This window comes from Colletotrichum chrysophilum (genome assembly GCF_026319265.1).
Source record: "Colletotrichum chrysophilum strain AFK26 chromosome Unknown scaffold_7, whole genome shotgun sequence".
NCBI classification, from domain to species: Eukaryota; Fungi; Ascomycota; class Sordariomycetes; order Glomerellales; family Glomerellaceae; genus Colletotrichum; species Colletotrichum chrysophilum.
The window spans coordinates 693,928-713,666 of record NW_026517294.1 but is presented as its reverse complement, the minus strand read 5'-3'; the positions used below and the strand labels follow the sequence as shown (position 1 = coordinate 713,666).

At 53.8% G+C, this 19,739-nt stretch overlaps 6 protein-coding genes across 6 annotated transcripts; 2 read left to right on the top strand and 4 right to left on the bottom strand.

Annotated features, from left to right (window-relative positions):
- Positions 1–1,173: 1,173 nt before the first annotated feature.
- COL26b_001703 (uncharacterized protein) lies at positions 1,174–2,261 on the bottom strand (the record flags this gene model as incomplete). The annotated part of the gene is made up of 2 exons (XM_053174647.1): positions 1,174–1,591; positions 1,675–2,261. The coding sequence occupies 2 exons, from the start codon at positions 2,259–2,261 to the stop codon at positions 1,174–1,176; spliced, it is 1,005 nt and encodes a 334-aa protein (XP_053041578.1).
- A 701-nt stretch (positions 2,262–2,962) lies between these two features.
- On the bottom strand, positions 2,963–3,413 carry COL26b_001702 (uncharacterized protein; the record flags this gene model as incomplete). The annotated part of the gene is made up of 2 exons (XM_053174646.1): positions 2,963–3,057; positions 3,194–3,413. The coding sequence occupies 2 exons, from the start codon at positions 3,411–3,413 to the stop codon at positions 2,963–2,965; spliced, it is 315 nt and encodes a 104-aa protein (XP_053041577.1).
- A 4,000-nt stretch (positions 3,414–7,413) lies between these two features.
- Positions 7,414–8,262, top strand: COL26b_001701 (uncharacterized protein; the record flags this gene model as incomplete). Its single annotated transcript, XM_053174645.1, has 1 exon — positions 7,414–8,262. The coding sequence occupies one exon, from the start codon at positions 7,414–7,416 to the stop codon at positions 8,260–8,262; it is 849 nt and encodes a 282-aa protein (XP_053041576.1).
- Positions 8,263–8,973: 711 nt separating this feature from the next.
- COL26b_001700 (uncharacterized protein) lies at positions 8,974–12,900 on the top strand (the record flags this gene model as incomplete). The annotated part of the gene is made up of 2 exons (XM_053174644.1): positions 8,974–9,160; positions 9,254–12,900. The coding sequence occupies 2 exons, from the start codon at positions 8,974–8,976 to the stop codon at positions 12,898–12,900; spliced, it is 3,834 nt and encodes a 1,277-aa protein (XP_053041575.1).
- Positions 12,901–13,673: 773 nt separating this feature from the next.
- On the bottom strand, positions 13,674–15,107 carry COL26b_001699 (uncharacterized protein; the record flags this gene model as incomplete). Its single annotated transcript, XM_053174643.1, has 2 exons — positions 13,674–14,711; positions 14,745–15,107. 2 exons carry the CDS (start codon positions 15,105–15,107, stop codon positions 13,674–13,676), a joined length of 1,401 nt encoding a protein of 466 aa, XP_053041574.1.
- Positions 15,108–16,456: 1,349 nt separating this feature from the next.
- Positions 16,457–18,032, bottom strand: COL26b_001698 (uncharacterized protein; the record flags this gene model as incomplete). Its single annotated transcript, XM_053174642.1, has 2 exons — positions 16,457–16,701; positions 16,754–18,032. The coding sequence occupies 2 exons, from the start codon at positions 18,030–18,032 to the stop codon at positions 16,457–16,459; spliced, it is 1,524 nt and encodes a 507-aa protein (XP_053041573.1).
- Between the last annotated feature and the right edge of the window lie 1,707 nt (positions 18,033–19,739).

The window sequence follows — 19,739 nt, the reverse complement described above, 5'->3', positions numbered from 1 at the left end:
AACTGCTGTGCGAAAGATGAGGTTATTTGGATGAGGATTCAAAATATTGTTGTTAGTGAAAGTGGGAGGTTGGTGGTGGCGGTGAGGCATTTTTATTGTTTCGCATGGGGGGGTGTTTCGGAAGTGGGTACGTTGACTTACATCCTCGAACGGCAATGCGCCCTGGGCGCTGGTAACGGGCGCTTCAGATGGCATAGGACACGCTCTCGCACACGAGCTGGCAATGCGAGGGTTTAATGTGGTAATTCATGGACGAAACCATACCAAGTTGTCTGTCGCCTTATCTCGACTGCAAGCAACACACCCCGAACGGTCTTTCCGTTTGTTGATCGCAGACGCAAGCACTGTGCCATGCACGAACTGCATTGTGTCTGAGCAACCAAGTTCAACGGGCAATTCTTCGCAAATTTCCCTCGATTTCAATGCCATCCAAGCAGACCTTAGTGATTTGCACCTCACCGTACTCATCAACAATGCAGGGGATGGCGCGGTCAATCCGATTTGCTTGCCTCTCAGCGAATCCTCTGCTGCCAGGATCACCGGCAACGTCAGCTTAAACGCACTCTTTCCGCTTCATCTGACGCGGGTGCTTCTACCCATCCTCCGCAGGAACGCGCCAGCCCTTGTGATGAATATCAGCTCGATGGCAGACAAAGGATTTCCTCTGCTGGCGTCTTACAGCGCCAGCAAGCAATTTCTCATGAATATGACGCGTGCCGTGGGCCTCGAGTTGAGACTCGATGATGGCGACAAACAGGTCGAAATATTAGGCATTAGAATAGGGAGGGTCACGGATGTTTCACACTGCAAAGAGCCTCCATCTCTGTTTACGCCGGACTCCCAGACCATGGCCCGGGCAGCATTGGCACAATCTGGCCGTGGCAATGGGATAGTCGTTGGGTACTGGGCTCACGCACTGCAACAGCTCGGCTCCAGCCTCTTACCTGCCTGGGCACAAGATCAAGTCATTATGGCTGTTATGCGCAAGGAAAGAGAAAGAGAACAGGGGACAAAATGAAAGTCCTGAGGCCATCGTTTGGAAACTCAGACTTTTATCCGCGGTTGCTTGAGCTTGTACGTATTTTTGAAGGACGTGGGTAGTGCGGTGGTTGACGTTACATACATGAAGATGGAATAACAATGATCGAACCGAATGAAATCCTTTTGGAGAATTCAAAGCTTTCTCATCAACGGCTCAAAGGATTTTGCCGTATCCAAGACGGACTGGTCATATGGAACGTAGTCTCCACCAATCACCCTCAGCGCCTTGGATCCATCAACGTCAGTCTCCCGCGGTGTCTTCCAACCTGGCAAATAACCCTCGCCTGGACGACCCTGCTTTATAGAAAGAGTAGGGTACGCTGGCCTAAGAATGTCGGCCGTCGCTTGAGGTGGCGCCCATGTCGTCTTTGAGATGTACCTCTCGCCGTCCGCCTCGTCGCCATGGTCGAAGGCCCAGGCAACCAGCTTCGCCACGTCCCGGACATCAACCCAGTAGTCCCAATCCGGCATGGGCCCCACAAGCTCTTCACCATTCAAGTATCTCCAGATGAACATGCACGAGCTTGAGATGTTGCTTGGGGAGCGAGGCCTGGTGAGGGGCGGCCCGCTTACGAAACTATCGCTCTGTTAGTAGAGGACCTCAGCTGCATGATGATGCCTCTAAGCACTTACAAAGGGTTGATAGCAGTCATTGAGAACGACGGCTTCCTTTCATCCCGGAACTTCCAAAAGGCTCTCTCACCCACCACCTTGCTTGCCAAGTACGGTAGCCCCGGAGGCGATTCGGCGCCCATCTTTCTCATAATCTCCACCCAAGAGTCACTCCAGTCCCTTTCGGTGTAGATGTACGGGTGATCCTTTGGAGAGAACACGGCCACGGCTGACGACATCAGGACTACCGTCTTGACGGACCCAACTTTGGTAGCCGACTCCAGAAGACCCGTCGTGGCGTCTCTGATCTGGCTAATAACACGTTGCGGATCGCTTCCAAAGTTGTCGGTGACGGGCTGGGCCAGATGGGCAATGCCCTCAACGCCTTTGGCAACCTCGTCAAAAGCGCCGAGAACGGATGTGTCTGCGACCTCAACAATCTCCAGGTTTTGCTCATATCCGGCTAATGCTTCGACAGTCGCTTGGGCTGAAGGTATTGATCGAACCGTCCCGCGAACGCGGTAACCCGCTTTGAGCAGAGCCTCGACGGTTCGACCGCCAACATAGCCATTGATGCCGCTGACAAGAACGATGCCTTTGCTCGACATGTTGTTTTAGATTGAAAGGTACGGATGGGAAGGGGGGAAGGCTTATGAACTTCCTTCAAAATGCTTGCCGGCTGACAATTTAAGTAGAAGAGCCCCCTGGCTTCCAGCTGACGTAAGTTCGGACTCTGCTTACGGGGCCATAGCCGCGTACTACAAACTCTCTGTATCCACGTTATGATTGATTGGCAGGAAGATTTCAGACAGAAAGGGCTTCTTTTCGGGGCGGGTCTGGAGCATGTGATCCGGTTGGTTGGATAGATGTATGTTACAAGCAAAGACAACCGCCCGATGTAACTTAGTCGGACCTTCAGTGCCCCAATATGGAGAAATCACAGGAACCATAAGAGCGGAGGATTTACGTAGGCGGAAGAAATGGAAAGGATGCTAAGTGTCCGCTAACATCACAATTTGGATAGGTTTCCAGCGAGACGAAATCCGGCGATGGCTATCTAACGAGTGTACCCAACACGACTCTTCTGAATGTTATGTAAAGAAACACTCATCGTTTTTGTGTTTACGCGATTAGATATCGTGTATTCTGAACGAATATAAGCCTTCATTTGAATGACGATAGCATATCATAATAATCAGAGGCGGCGGCAGCGACGGCAGTTGCGAGCACACAGAAAAAGCGTTGTCTCTTGCACATGAGAGATAATCATACGTAAAAATCGATGCGATCGCTCAAATCTTTCCACATTTTACCACGCGTGTCGAGGGCAGATCCAATTCCTAGGTCCTAGAGCGTTGCATTCAATATTCCCATTTGCCAGCTTGACGAATCCCTTTCTGGTAACTAAAAGCGGCCATTAGCATAATAGTACCCGCAAAATATCGCAACGAACGAAGTTTTGGGTGAAAGGTTGGCGCAAAGGTGTGGTGTAACTGGTGCGGGAAGTACTGTCATTTCAACAGCCAACAGGGACGCTTACTGGTGGGTGTGACAATGACCGCAATCTCATGAGACTTGTTCTCAAGATCCGTACAAGTGTGGAAATTATACGGGAAGGTGGTGCCTCCAGGCACGCCGAGTTCAGTGACGCGATTCTTGATAGCCCACTCAAGGTCTCCCCTCTTGATATTGTCAGGAACACTAGTACCCCAACACACAAGGTTGAAGTCGTCCGCCAGAGCGGCGCTCATGAGAGACATGACGGTAGCGACAGAGATGGAGAATTTCATGTTGGAGACAGAGCGATCCTGCAGAACTTGAAAACGAAGGACTAGTGATAAACTGGTGTTGCACTTGAGCAGCTGGGCAACATGCTGCTGTTTAAATAGTTATGTTGATTCTTAGCTGTACGTGATACATGACAGAAGCCTCGGTGATAGAAAGGGCCTTAGGAACGGGTCATCGTTCGCCTTGCAATTTAGAAGAAACCCAAATTCTTTGAGTCATGGTCGCGACTCGGCGACTTCTCGCCGCGTTTGACCCTCTGCACTTGGGCCCGTAAACTCTTTTCAAAGTACACAAGCCATCAGTGGCCCGAGCATAAGGGAATTCATTAATACGCGTTGATTACTTTCCACTGGCGCGTTGGATCACTCATGTCCTACATATGCAACTTCAGCAACTGATAAAAGCAGTTGACAACTCAATTCATCTAAGCACAGGCGACGTAGCTACCTCAAAATGTACATCGGCTTAACATTAATGTTGTTGAACTGCTGTGGATGCATACACCGACCAGCGGAGAGAGGGAGGTAAGTTCATTCCGGAAGGGGCTCAAACTTTAGGTATTTAAATGAGTTAATCAAGCTTTCTTGGCAGCATTATTCCTTCCGTATGGATGGGGGATACTAGGTCATTCTGGACGAAGTTTTACCAAGGGTAGTTTAGATGAGCGTGCCCTCGGCTTTCTAGTTCCCGTTTCGAACATCAATTTCCGAGCGTAACCTGATTCATATACACAGCTGTCATTTTTTGGTGATAACGTTATCTCGTCGCGGTAAGTTCATCGTGAACATCTCAAGGTATGCTTAGATTGTGCGGTGATCGGCTGATATAACCGCATCCTTCAAAATCGAGATAAGAGCCGATGGCTCCGAAAGCCGCTTAGAAGCCAGGCGTCATACCTCCAGGTCGGAACTGGGAACACGCCCGGAGATGGTCTAAGCCGGCTCTAATGAATATTGAAAGGTGGAAGTAGGTTCCAGTGGAGCTGGATCATGGCGACGAATTGTTCTCGGAGGGTGCGAAAACAACCGGCAAGGGAGGAGAGAACTATATTGTGCCTGGTCACCATGGACTGCAGCCAGTCGTCTATTTGCAGGGCACTATTTAATGCCTATGGCGCGTCGCTAACGGAGGAATGCGATGGTATAGACGTAATTGAGAATGGATGTGACGACTGGGCTGAGTGAAGGGTTGATCGAGAAGGAGAAAACCATAACGCGGGAGACACGGCAACAAATAGGTATGCCTCCTAGTCCAATACCTCCCGCTTACCCAACCTAACTAGCCATACATTAAACTGAATGCAGCCAAGGACTGTGCTGCAGTGCCAAACAGTGATGAGCCTAGGTATTGGTCAACATGGGAAAAGTGAGGCTGCGATATTGCACTTTGGTCGGGAATAACTGCCTAACAGGAATTTTTGAGCATCGTTATATGTGAGCTATCCTCTGATAGATGAGGTTCCGGGTTATATCCAGACAGAGATGCATGCGCCAGTTTGTGGCAGGCTTCATTACTGGTACTCCTGGTCAACATGAAAATGTGCCACCGCACCTTGTCGGACGTGTCCGTAAGCAGGCGCGCTCGCATGCATGAAAACGCATCAGGCTGTACTAAACTGTACAAATCCTCTTGAGGCATTGGGTACTTTGTCTGTCTTTGTGCCTGATGAATGTAAAAGGTGGAAGAGACGTCCATCTATTGCTAATTTGGGTATGGCTTCTACGAACAGCTAACTCTCACATATTCTGAAGGGGCGGTCCAAAAGCCGTTTCATTGGGCTTAAAGCAACAAATGCCTTGTTAAAAAGAATGTATTTGAGACCCATGATGGTCTAAAGCGAGTGTCTCCAGATTCAATACAAGTTACCCTTATCTCCACCTCCCCCCCAACCCTTCAATATAGTAAGCAATACACTGCCAGCGCAACCTTCACTCTGACTCAGCGCTGAACCTCCGACTACAAGAGCTCATTTCTTATTCCCAGTGTATGGGGCAATAGGGGAGCTCTCATCGGTTGTATCGTTCCGCTCCGTCATGTCTACGGTCCGGTCGGCATCGATGGGATCGGTCTGGCCTTGGTACCCCTTCTGTGTGATAGGCGTAAGCTCCATAGACGACAACGGGGCAGCGGTAGGGGGGCGGGAAAGATTTACCTGATGGCCATCACGGGACTTCTTCCGGTTGCTGTCGGATTCGTCTTTTTCTCTCGGCATAGCTTCGTCCTACTTAATAAACAGTTGGAGGAGATAAACGTTCAGAACAGCGTTCAGATGAGATTGTTTGCTAAGTTGATGAATAAAACGATGGGAGAAAGGGAAAGGAAGAGAGCTATCATCGGCTATTATGTACACGAAATACACGGCCACGGCTCATTGTGACATAATGACCGCTCAGAACCCATGACCAGCCAAGTATGACTGTAGATTACCTCGGAGCGGGGTCAATTACTTTTAGCCAATATGAAGATCGTGAAGTTGTGAAACTGCACATTGTCGAAAATGTGATAAGCAGCATCATGCAAGAAGAAATGGAAAGGGTAAATGAGGGTCAATTTGGCGAGAACATTGGGGTCGTACAACCACACGTCGCTGGAGGCGCCTATCGACGGATGGACTTTTGCGGCAGGCTGAGCTGACGGTCAGTCGGCTTAGACTGAGGGTGTACTGCTTCGTGTCGTTGCGACTCCACAGGGTAAGAATCTCGGGAATGGGGAATCGAAGGAAGCCTTGTTGCTGAATCCGTATGTAAAAAGTACTAGGAAACCTAAGCATACCTAGTATTAATCTATGTGAAAGAGGAATCCCACGAGATAGGGGTCCTTTTTCCTAGACTTTACTGCCCACATATTCTATGTCTGTATGTATCCAGGTGTACTTCCACGCGAGTTTAGAGATAGTAGCTTAGGGAGGAAACATAGAAAGAAGACGACAAAAGAGATACCAGAAACCAAAGGAGCTGTGATTAATGATGCAAATGATAGATAAGTAAGCCGTAGACATCAAGTGTCTTATCCGCGTTCAGTTGGCAGGTGAAGTCTTCTTGACAGAATCTAAATATCAGACTTCACAAACCTCTAACCAAGCCGGATGGTCTTTGAGGGCCGAAAGAGAGACCCCACCCGTCCAGCCCTGCAGCTCCGGCAGTGACGTTCTCGGCGATGAAAACCCTCGGGGCGGGGCGGACCCTGGCCATGCCGAGCCGGATGGCGCCATGACCGGCACACGGCTAAGATGCCGTTGACTGTGGCATCCCGAGCTGCCTCGATTCGGCCGGACACGGACGAGGCCATACTCGACAATTTGTTAGCACAATCATTACGGAGCTGACAAATATCCGTCTTATAATTGTATGGGAGGGTGACAACCCGTAAATAGACTTCGCTGTCCCGCGCGCTACGCGACGCTCGGGTTTCCGAACCGCGCGGGAACTGCGGGGAAGTCGAATTTCCACGGAGATTTACGTCACCAGATGCTGCAACAGCCTGCACACTAATTCTGGCGTGCCCTTTGCAGCTGTACCTTCCACCGCATCCATAACTAATTGAACATCCCGCCGGCTTCGAGCGTCGACTTCATAATTCAATCAGTTCTTATTGCATCTTTCTCAGTTCACTCAACAACTCGCTCAAGCGCAAAGGCCATTGCACCTTCATCAACGTTTCTTTCGAAGCTAAATAGAAGCCGAGTGTTTTCTATCATCAACATGGGCGAAGAGGCATGTCTGAGTTGCTCTTTTCAACGTGCAATTGGCTGACGATCCAATAGAAGGACCCAATCAGATACCAGCCCGGTAAAGGCGGGGGTTTCGAGCGAACTGAGGCTCAGTTTCGCAACTTCATCACCAAAGAGCCAAACTCACAGTTTCCTGCTGAAAAGGGCCGCTACGCACTCTACGTTAGCCCAGGATGCCCATGGGTAGGTCCCCTCTCACGGTAACTACACGGGCGCTGACCGCCTCCTAGTGCCACAGAGTCATGATCGTCCGCGCCCTCAAGCGGCTGGAGGACTACGTTGACCTGTACATCGCCGACATGGGCATGGGCAAAGAGGGCTGGCACTTCACCGACAGCCCCGAGGCCGCCAAGTACGGTGTTCTCCCCGAGGATCCCGTGTACGGTTTCAAGACCATCAAGGAGCTCTACCTCAAGGCAAGTCCCGGGTATGAGGGCCGTGTGACGGTGCCCGTGCTTTGGGACAAGAACGCACACACACTTGTCAGCAATGAGTCGAGCGAGATCATTCGCATGCTGTACACTGAGTTCGACCATCTCCTTCCTGAGGCGGACCGCGAAGACAACAGGCCCGGCGGCGGGCTGTACCCTCAGAAGCTGCAGAAGGAGATCGATGAGATTAATGTTTGGGTGTACCACACCGTCAACAACGGGGTTTACAAGTGCGGCTTTGCGTTCACGCAGACGGCGTATGAGGATAACGTCGACCATTTGTTCCAGTCGTTAGATCGCTTGGAGAGCATCTTGGAAAACAGGCCCTTCCTATTGGGAGACCACATGACCGAGGCCGATGTACGACTGTTTCCCACTATTGCGAGATTTGACGTGGCATATGTGCCCATCTTTCAGTGCAATTTGGGCACCATCCGAAACGATTATCCCAACTTGCATCTTTGGTATCGGAGGCTTTACTGGGACCAGAGTAAGAGGACCCATGGCGCCTTCTTCAACACCACGGACACCTGGATTTCGAGGTTCAAGGAGGGGTATGGTAACGCCAGAGCGAGGGTTTTGGGCATCCAGGGGCCGCTCATCATTCCGAAGGGACCTCGCGTGTTGATTCACGAGCTTAAGGACGAAGAGAAGTTGTAATTGTATAATAGAAAGGAAACTCGACCCGACGATGTAAGGGCGTCAACGGAATACCGACATTAAGCCAGGCTCACTATGTCAACAGATTTCAGAATACAGGTCACAAATTCCGTCACAGGCCATCACTCTGAGTCCGTTCATGCGAAGCAAGCGGCGTCCAGGGTCAACTTTCGGTTGGAAGATCCGGGGAGGACTTCGCAACCCCGTCTTCTGTAGGATCAATTGCGCAATTGCCCGAGACTCAGTCGGACAAGATGCCTTTCATAATCTCATTCTAGCCAATTCCGGGAGTCGCCAAAAGGCCGACGACGGCGATAAGAATCTTTCTCGCCAAGGATGCTAACGTCGGAGAGGCGCCGACAGAATCCACCGCGTCGGGGCCCGCCCGCCAGCACGCAATTGCGCCGCCCGACGAGTGTCCGACAAACGCCTCTGTGGGTCTTTCACAGCGCAAAGCAGCCGTCAACCGTCGGCATCAATTGCCGCAGGGTAATGCTTGACGGTGTATGCGTCGGTGAGATTGTGTTATATATGCATAATACCTTCACTTTGCCAAGGGGTTTGACTCACAGGGGTTGTTCCCATTTAGCAGTTTTCATGATCTCAGCGTCGTCTCACTGAAAAGCGCCAAATCTTACCCTAACTCATGCGCTGAGACCACAAACACGCCGAAGACTCACTGAAAATTCATCACCCTTAGTGAGCCTCAGAATGACGGCTGACATCAGGGTCGCCATCGACCGCGGCGGCACCTTCTGCGACGTCATCGCAGACATTGACGGCCGCGATCCCATCATCTTCAAACTTCTCTCTGAAGACCCCGCAAACTACCCAGATGCACCAACAGAAGCGATCCGCCGCATCCTCTCAACCGTCGAGAACAAGACCATCCCCGTCGGTGAGAAATTAGACGGCTCTCGCATCGGTAACCCCTCACCTCAACCCCTGAAATCACTCTCGTCCGAATGCCCTCACTAACCTCGCTCACCAGCATCCTGCCGTATCGGCACAACAGTAGCCACAAATGCTCTCCTGGAGCATAAGGGCGAGTGCTTCGCCTTCCTCACCACAAAAGGCTTCAAAGATGTCTGCGTGATCGGCGACCAGTCCCGCCCAAAGCTCTTCGACCTCAACATCCGCAAACCCAAAGCCCTCCATGAGACCGTTGTCGAGGTCGACGAGCGCATCGTCCCCGCAGACTACGATCTCAACCCGGAGCACTTCTCCAAAGACGCATTGGCATCACAAGATGGCGTCATCCGCACGCCAAGCGGCGAGTTCGTCCGCGTCCTTCGTGCCCCCGACCTCGACGCTGTTCGCCCTCAACTCCTCGCCCTCCGCGAGCAGGGCTACACCAACCTCGCAATCTGCTTCATGCACGCCTACCTCTACCCGGCCCACGAAGATGTCGTCGCAGACCTCGCCCGCTCCCTCGGCTTCGCCTTCGTGACGACCTCCGCCCAAACTTCTCCGACCATCAAGTTCCTCAACCGCAGCACCTCCACCTGCTCCGAAGCCTATCTCTACCCCGTCATTCAGCGCTACGTCTCCTCCTTCACCTCGGGCTTTCGCATCCCCCCGCAGCGCGTTGACTTCATGTGCTCCGACGGCGGCCTCAAAGCAGCCACCCGATTCCGCGGAAATGAGGCCCTCCTCTCCGGCCCCGCAGGCGGCGTCGTCGGCATCGCCCGCTCTTGCTACGACCCGGCCGACGGCACCCCCGTCATCGGCTTCGACATGGGCGGCACCAGCACCGACGTCTCCCGCTACGACGGCCGTTACGACTACCTCACCGAGACCTCCATCGCCGGCCGCACAATCACTGTACCCATGCTCAACATCGCCACGGTAGCGGCAGGCGGCGGTTCCATCCTGTTCGCCCGCAACGGCCTCCTCGCCGTCGGTCCCGAATCTGCCGGCGCACATCCCGGCCCCGCTTGTTACCGCAAGAACGGGCCGCTGACCGTCACCGACGCGAACCTCTTCCTCGGCCGCCTCGTGCTCTCCTCCTTCCCGTCCATCTTCGACGCCAACGCCGACGAGCCCCTGGATGCTGCCGTGGTGGCGGAGAAGTTTGCCAGTATCACTGCCGACTTCAACGCGCAGACGAACCAGTCCCTGACGCCGCACGACGTCGCCCTCGGCTTCCTCAATGTCGCAAACGAGACTATGTCCCGCCCGATTCGCAACGCGACTGAGGCCCGCGGCTTCGCGCCTGAGAACCATCACCTCGTCTCGTTCGGTGGCGCTGGCGGTCAGCACGCGTGTGACATTGCCGACCGCCTTGGCATCCGCCGCATCCTCATCCACAAGTTCTCATCCCTGTTGTCCGCCTACGGTATCGCGCAGGCGGAGCTGCAGCACGAGGCACTTGAGCCGTATGGCAGCAAGCTCGATGCCTCTGCGGAAGCCCATGTCGCAGACCGTCTGGCGGTGCTCAAAGCTAAGGTGTCGGACGAGCTCATAACCCAGGGTGCCGACGCAAATTCATTGGTTTTTGACGAGAGCCTGGTCCTTCGCTACTTCGGCACCGACACGAACCTCGCCATCTCCAAGCCCGAGGATGGCGACTACGCTGCCAAGTTTGAGGCAACGCACCTCCGCGAGTTCGCTTTCTCAATGAAACGCGACATTGTGATCGAGTCGGTCAAGGTTCGCGGAACAGGTAGCGCCGGCTCCCAGGCTCCAGAGTCTTCTGCCCTAAAGGAGCTTTCTTCCACAAAACCGCTGTCGCCCCCTGAGCCACAAGAGACGCAACAGGTGTACGTCGACGGTGCCTGGCATGCCACCAACATCTACCACCTCCCTCAGATCCCCAAGTCCACCGCCATCCCTGGGCCGGCCCTCATCATCGACCAGACCCAGACCATTTTCGTGTCTCCAACCTTTACCGCGCACATCCTCACCTCCCACGTCCTACTCCAGAAACAAACCCTCACCAACTCTCTCCCCTCATCCCTCCAAGATCCCTCCTCATCCTCCTCCACAGTCGACCCAATCCAGCTCTCCGTCTTCGCCCACCGCTTCATGGCCATCGCCGAACAAATGGGCACAACCCTCCAGCGGACCTCCATCTCCACCTCCATCAAAGAACGCCTCGACTTCTCCTGCGCAATCTTCTCCCCCTCGGGCAAACTCGTCGCCAATGCCCCTCACATCCCCATCCACCTCGGCTCCATGCAGTTCGCAATCCAAGCCCAACACCGCCTCTGGGCCGGCAAACTCTCCCCAGGCGATGTCCTCCTCACGAACCACCCCCAATGGGGCGGCACACACCTGCCAGACCTCACCGTCGTCACCCCCGTCTTCATCCCCTCCCCGTCCTCCGGCAAGGAAGAGATCGCCTTTTACGTCGCCAGTAGAGGTCACCACACCGACATCGGCGGTAAGGGCATCACCTCCATGATGCCCGAGTCCCGCGAGCTCTGGGAGGAAGGCCTCAACGTGCCCTCCCTCAAGATCGTCACCGCCGGCACCTTCCTCGAGACCGAGGTCCGCGAGGCCTTTGAGCGCGCGGGGTCGTTCCCGGGCTGCTCCACCTCCCGCCGGCTGGCCGACAACATCTCAGACCTCAAAGCGCAGACCTCCGCGAACCAGCGCGGCATCACCCTCCTCCGCAAGCTCTGCGCCGAGGCCTCGCTGTCCGTGGTGCACAAATACATGGGCGCGATCCAGCACAACGCTGAACTCGCGGTGCGGTCTTTCTTCAAAGTCGTCGCGGCGCGGAACGGCGGGCGCCCGCTTGAGGCGACGGATTATCTGGACGACGGCACGCCCATGCGTGTCAAGATCAGTATCGATCCCGAAACGGGCTCTGCCGTGTACGATTTCGAGGGTAGTGGTCCGCATATGTGGGGGAACTACAACTGCCCTATCTCCATCTGCCACTCGGCCATCATTTACACCGTCCGATGCCTGGTGGACGTCGATATACCCCTGAACGAGGGCTGTCTCGCCCCCGTGGAGATCCGCGTGCCGCCGGGCTCGGTGCTCAACCCGGGCCCGAGAGCAGCTATCTGCGGGAGCACACTGGCCTCGCAGCGCGTTATTGATGTGATCCTGCGTGCCTTCGGGAGGTGTGCGGCGTCGCAGGGTTGCGCAAATAGTTTCGGCTGGGGCATGGGCGGGAAGGATCCTGCTACGGGGGTTGTTACCAAGGGGTGGAACTACGGCGAGAGCATTGGTGGTGGTGTAGGTGCTGGGGATGGGTATGAAGGCGAGCATTCGACGCATGTGCATTCTACGAACACGAAGCAGACAGACGCGGAGGTTGTTGAGAAGCGGACGGCGGTGTTGGTACGTAAGTACGAGATCCGACGGGGCAGTGGTGGACAAGGCAGATGGAGGGGCGGAGACGGCATCACAAGAGAGGTGGAGGCACGAGTGCCGTTGAAGTTTAGCATTTTGAGTGATCGGCGCGTGTATAGGCCGTACGGCATGGGAGGCGGCGGGCCGGGGATGAGGGGAGAGAACTTTGCGTTCTTGAAGGGGGAGGATGGTGGTGAGATGGAGAGGATTAACTTGGGTGGCAAGGCGATTGTGAACTTAGGGGTTGGAGAGTATGTGCAGGTGAACACGCCTGGTGGCGGAGGATTTGGAGGAGATGAGGTGGAGGATAGACATCGAGGATATGTGTAAACGATAGATGATAGATGGGTTCCCATGCATTGACAATTGCGTTCTGCTCCATAGCTCTACGAATGCTCTTCCAGAAAGCCAACCAGAGTCTCAGTCTTTCAAACTCTTCAGGATACTAATCCCTTCATCAAGTGGTCACAATCGAACGGCCAGTATTCCTCATTGTAGAGCCTTTCCGAAAGAGGAGCCTAGGCATAAGATACCTAGGGGAGAATGCCCTAATTGGAGGATATCGGGATGGAAGACTGTGGTCATTATTTTGACCAAGATGGCTGTCATCTTTGGAAACACTGTATCGAAGGAAAAGCCTTATATTCAGCCATTTGTGGCGTGACTTGTTTTCTTCATGCACCTGAATCCAACAAGTAGTACATGTTTTATCTTATTGATCCTTCTTGATCCACACAGCGTTGCTCCCCGAGGTATGCCCTCCCGAGCCACAGACTACATCAGGTTGGGCTTCTCACGCCGCAGTCCAAGCCATCAAGTGACCACGATGCATTCTCGCTAATTCTCATCGTCATTATTGTCGTCATCGTTGTTCTCGTTGTCCTACATCATTGCCATCCGTTGTAATCTTTCGTTGTTATCCTGCTTTGTTGTATTCTCTGTTCTCCGCCGTTGTATTCGTCGTCGTCGTCGTCGGTAGGCTAGTCTTCCCTGTCATCGTCCACTCTGTCACCCATGTCCACTAGCATCTGTCAAGCCCGGAAGTAAACCGCTTTTGTCGTCATCATAGCTCCGCTTTGGTGGTAGAGTTTTGCCCGTGCATTCTACCATAGCACAGGACGGCCATCGCCGACGACGACTTGGTGCTTCAGCTTGTAAAACATATTGATCACTTTCTTGCCAGCGCCGCTGGTACGGCTCAACGACAGAGTGAAGTTGATGGAATAGTCCCCACGCTGAACTCCATGCGAAAAGCGGCGGAAATCCTCGACGAGGTGCTTCGTGTGGCCGTCCAGGTGAAGCTTCTTGAGGGAGGTTGGAAGCTTCAGAAAGACGTTGTCAACGTCAGAGGGCCGTTTCTCACACTTCGTGGGAGGATGTTCAGCAGGCGCCTTCTGCTTCTGACCAGATTCGTCGACTGCACTTAGCAGCGCGGCGGTGATCCAAAGCTTCTCTAGGGAGACGAAGTCTCTGAGGTCGGCGATGGCGTACTCGTTGTCTTTGTCCTCGGCCAAAGGTCGTCTCTTGAAGCCCAGAGTGTGCAGAGTACGGGCATGTTTCTTCAACGCCTCAATCGTGTCTGCGATACTGATCGGTTGCACGTTGCCGACGAGAATGAATTTTTTCAGCGTCGTAAGCCTTTGGATAAGTCGACACAGCTCTGGGGTCTTGATAGGCGATAGGTTGAGAGTCAGTGAGGTTATTTTGGACTCAGTCATCTGCGTGGCTTGGAACTCGCACATCTGTCCATATACCTCGCAGGATGGCTGCATGCCGAACATGGAACGGAAACCTCTGTCGCGATCGTCGTCTCGGTACTTGAAGGAGGTGATGCTGATAGCGAGGGTTTTGAGTCGTAGAATAGCCGCGTGGGGAAGCCCGATGCAACGTGCCTTTGCCCAGATGTGAATCATCCAGTGGTAGGCGTGCAGGCTGATCACGAGAGTGAGATCTTGGACCTTAGGCAAGAGGAGAATGAGAAGCAGCGTTACGTAGCCTAAGATACAGTCGCAACGTAGGTACACGGTGTGGTTGACGACGTCTTTGAGAGTGATGAATTTTCGATCGTCTCCGAACAGGTCGAGAATCAACTTGGTTGTGTCGATGCCCACGGCGGCGGCGGCGTTCTCCAGAGCTCTCACCTGGGTAGGTGAAAGGCTACACGGCATCTCCACCGTCCGCTCATCTTCCACGGTGTAAAAGAACAGATGGAGGCTGCGGGTGCGAACTCGTCCTCCCGGGTTGTTTAGGAGCCCGCCGATCATGGTTATCAGATCCCAGACGGCGTCTTCTTTGAAGTCTTGGTTTGAAACGATCGTGGTGAAGAGTAGGGTGTCTCGGAGGTTGTTGTACTTCTTGCAAGTGCGGCAAAAGCTTTTCAACGACTTCAAGTTGCGGCGGTCGCGGAGGACCTCCTGATACTGATCGACTTTGCCGGACTCTTTTCCGTCGAGGATATCCTTGCCGTGGAGATCAGGTCGCACAAAAGAGCAGATTTCGAGAATAATCTCCAGTGGCAGGTCTGATAGTTGTGCCATGTTTCGTTATTGCCGTCGCTCTTGATGTCGTTGTTGTCCTTGTCGCACGTCGTTCTTGCACGTCGTCTTTGCCCGTCGTGGTCGTCGTCTGTAATTGCTATGGCTTCAAGATCGCCATTGATTGAAGTAGGAGATCAATTCGGTACAGAAATGATGTAGACGCGCGCGGATGTGGAAAGTGATCGCGTAGAATTTGTGTGAGGTAGACGAAGGAGAAAAACAACCGCTCACTGCTGCTGTTTGTTATATGGGGTAGCAAATGCGCAGGAGGATGATGGGGATCTGGGCAGGTGCAGCTGCCTAGCACCTTCTCCAGGCATGAATATCAAGAAGAGGGAAGGCCTGTGGGTAGTGCCTGCTTCACGTTCCTTCCTTCTTTGTCGGAACACCGCCTGTTCATGCCTGTCTCTCCGAACAATGAACAAAACACAAAGGTTTACAAGTGATATCATTATCATTGTTTGTAGCCACCTCCCTTTGCTCACACATAGATCCCAATCATAGAAATTTGAGACGGGCCACGCTTCCGCACATTTGATATTTAACCAATACATGAACGTGGTCAGGGCTCAGTGACGAATTGAGAGCCAACATACCGTGAGCTTATGGCCGCCCGGTCCTGTGCTTTGATGAGATTGCCTAACCACCATATGCTAGAGCAACTATCATTCCTATAGGTTCATATATACTCTACAGCTAGTGCTATTGTTATTATTATTGTGATCGCTGTCGTTATTACCTCCACCATCATTTATGGTCGTCGTTTATGGGCGTCTTTTATCGTTATCACTTCTGTTAACTTTTTACCCTTTTACCATTGCCCCTGGTTAGACTTACTCAGTATATAGGAAATATAGTGGCTCTGGCGGAGGCAAAAATAGGCAGTCTCTGTTTGATTCCTTTTACGGTTACTGAGCATGATTCCACTGGATTGTAGACGACTTGTCCATGGCCAGGATGATATGCAATTCACTTCTAATGCTGTTTCGAAGGGACGCTTCCGCATGTCACCGCGGCCTAGATGTCATATATAGCACCCATTGGAACAGACTTTTGTAAGACTTGAAGACAGATACCACGCAAGGCTAAAGTTAGGTTTTGGGGTTGAATGTGGTTCTCAAATGTATCTTGTGGCAAGATAGCTGATCACACAGAAGTCAAGAAGACCAGGCAAAGTCATATCAAGTGTGTATTATTTAGTAAATACGACCACATAGTGGTGAGGTATCCTCATCTCTCATCAACACATCATCTCCAAAGCACCCCGGGATATCATTTCCAGCACCCATGACAAACACATCCAAATACCAATTACATCCCCGTTATATGTCATATATCAGATCAAATAATTAGGCAACCTCCTTCTCGGGCTTGGGCTCGATCGTGCCTGGCGCAACGACGTCCGCGATGGTCTCGTCGGTGAACTTGAGGTCGTCCTCGAGCGCGACGGTGTCCTTGATCTTCCAGAAGATGATGGGGGCGCCGATGATGAGGGCGGCGGCGAGGCAGCCCCAGGTGGCGCCGAACATGGTGTCGTACGGCTCCTTGTTGGAGTCGAGGGCCCAGAAGATGGCGGCACCGGCGGATTGGATTCCTAGCGATTTGTTAGTCTTGTGTCTCAATGGTGTGAAGTAGGTTGAACTCACCCTTGTAGAAGCCAGCCAAGTTGGCGGCCTTGCGCGAGGAGTTGGACAGAGCACCCATGTACCAATAAATGCAAGTCTGCCAGACAGCGTCGAAGAAGCCGTAGAAGATGTAGAGGAACATGGGGCCAAGGTACGTGGAGCCACCGTCGGTCCAGTCGATCTTGACGAAGTCCTTCGCACCGGCAGCTTCACGAGTGGGCTGCTCCTTCTGCCAAGCCCAGCCGCCACCCCAGATGACCATGGTGAGCACGGTAAGAGCGATGTAAGAGCCCTTGGCGCGGACGCTGCGGCGGACAGAGTGCAGGTCGAGGGCGTAGCCGAAGATGAGGGCGCCAAAGATCTGGAAGAGCCAGTAGAGCAGGTTGTTGAGGGCGCGGGTGCGGACGTTGAACTGACCGGCGTTCATGTTGTTGGTCTGGTAGGTGTAGAAGATGTTGGAAGTGAAGAAGAGGGGGAAGAGGAGGAGGATCCAGGGCTCGTTGTAGAGCGTCTCCCAGAGACCCTTGAACTCGGACTGCCAGGTGGGGTTCTTCATCATGATGACCTTGGAGCCGTCCTCGCGGTAGACCTTGGGGACGTCGCACATGAACAGGGCGATAACGGCGCCGAGGAACATGAGGACGATGAAGGCGGCATAGGTGCCGTCGGACACGGGGCCGGAGATGGTGTGGATATTTTGCGCGAGGGGGATCAGAGAGCCGATGACGGCACCAAGGTTGAAGATCATCCAGAACCATGAGATGTAGCGGCCCTTCTCCTTCTCGGTGGGATAGGACATCATGATGGCGCCCTGACCGGTCCACAGAAGACCGGCGCAGACACCGAGGAAGGCGCCGGAGAAGATGACGAAGCCGCGGTTCTCAGTGTGAGAGTAGCACAGGAAGGACGCAGCGTAGATGCAGTATCCCAAGCCTCCGAGAGCAAGGGTGAGACGCAGGCCGAGACGGTTGGCGACAGTGCCGGCGAAGAAAGCGACGACAGCGAAGGTGGAGTTGAGAGCGGTGTTGGCGTCGGTCTGGGCCTTTGTGTCGACTTGACCACCGCCGCCGAGACCGGTCAGGGCGTTAAACATGCCGGGGCACAGAAAGCAGATGAAGGACACCATGAACAGCTGGATGCGCGGGGAAGCGTACCACAGCTCATGGCCACGTACGCGGAAGCCCTTGTACATCCAGCCGGCCGGGCGCGGGGCGGGGCCGTCGACATCGGGGGTGGTGGAGTGCACTGTGTCGCCCGGAGTGGTGGCGGACTCGGGTTGGAGTTTCTCTTCTGTAGACATGGTTGCGGCTTGGTGATGTCTGAGGATAAGTGAGTGAGGTGAGGTCAATTGAAGCGAAGTGAGGTTCGTTCGACAAGCGCGTCGCGCCTCGGCAGTTGAAATGCGGTCGGCAGTGGTGTGAGCCGGGGCGCTTGATGTGACTGAGAATTGTCGGAGGTTGCAAACTCAATCGTGACCGGACGATGACGGCTCGGCTGGGCGCAGGGTGCAGATTAGGCGCGCAATTGGGGGTGAGAAGGGGAAGGGAGGAGAATGAGACCACGAGGTCGAAAGAAGGGGTCCGGGGACGGATGCGGTGCTTCTTTATGGGACGGTTTATCGGGCTGCAGGTTGCAGTTGCACTGGGCGATGATCGTGAGTGGAGTCGGTGGTCTGGAGGAAGAGCCGGGGTGGTTTGATGGGAGTGTGGGTGTTTGGTGGTGGTTTTGGTGCGTGGCGTGTGGTAGGGTAGCGAGGGGCAGGGAAGTGAAGGGATGGGATGGGCATGGGTAAGGGAGGTGAGGAGGAGGAGGAGGAGGATGAGACCGGGGGATGGTGGTGGCGGTGGTGATTGGAGATTTGGGGAAAGGGATGCTTTGGGGGACGTTTGTTCGGGATGCAAAGACGTTAGTCTCAGCTGGGAAAGAGATCACCAGAGACCGCACGGGTCCTGCTTCCCTCTGATTCACAATATTCGATACGAATTTCCTTTTGCCGGCGCAATAGGCAGCGGGAAGGCACGAAGGGCATCGAAAGGCAGGAAGGCACGACTACGGAAACTACGACTGGCCGAGGAAAGATGTGCAGAGCTAGCTGTGGAGGATGAGGAAGGCAGCGCCGACCGAATGGACGGTCAGAACTGGGCCGGAGCTACCCCGGTCTGTAGGTATCTGTGAGGCAAGGCAAGGTGAGGTAAGGTAGCAGCGAGAAGGAGCTGCCTGCGGTAGTCGCTGCTGCGCGTGTGCCCGTCTGACGTGTGGTAGGAACGAACTGTCCATAGGAAAGAACGAAAAGGTATCGCAACTGCTGTCCGTTGTGTTGAAGGATTCTTGACATTCGCGTCTCCAAACAAGCCTCAGTGACACAACCAACCGGGCAGACGGCGAAAAGGTGTGGTAGAGTCCATGTCTTGGACCTGGTGCCTATCAGCTGGAGGAGAAGGCTGGGCGACTCAGACGGGAGGCAATCTGGGCTGAGATCAAGCTGGTGAAGGATGGTGGTAGGCGTCTGGAGATGCGGATTAGGTATGTGGCAGGCTACGGCTACGGTTACAGCGAAGGCGAAGGCACATGAACCAACGAGACGAAACGAAACGGACTAGAACACCCATCACCATCAGCACCAATTCCAGTTGAGATGGAGTTGCACACTAGCACCAGTCATCCTGTGCCCGTCTCCCCCACCTTTTAGAGCTCGGGCGGACGCCGACTCGGCCACTTGAAAGGTGACAATGGCAATCTTTGCAGATGAACAATGGCTCAGCAAGTCGAATGTTGGGTCGTGATGGTGGCCCGCGCAGAGTGAAAATGAAAAAAGGAACAAAAAAAAAAGCACATGGGTGGTGTGGTGGTGCTAGGCAACGGGGGAGCAGCCGATGGGCGGGAGGAGCCCAGGCCATTTCCAGGGTTCATCAGCAAGCACAGCATCCTTGAGGCTCCTCACCTGCATTCCTGGGGTGTGTGTTCCACTGATATGGATGGAGACCCGGGACGTCGCCGTTTGATAAGA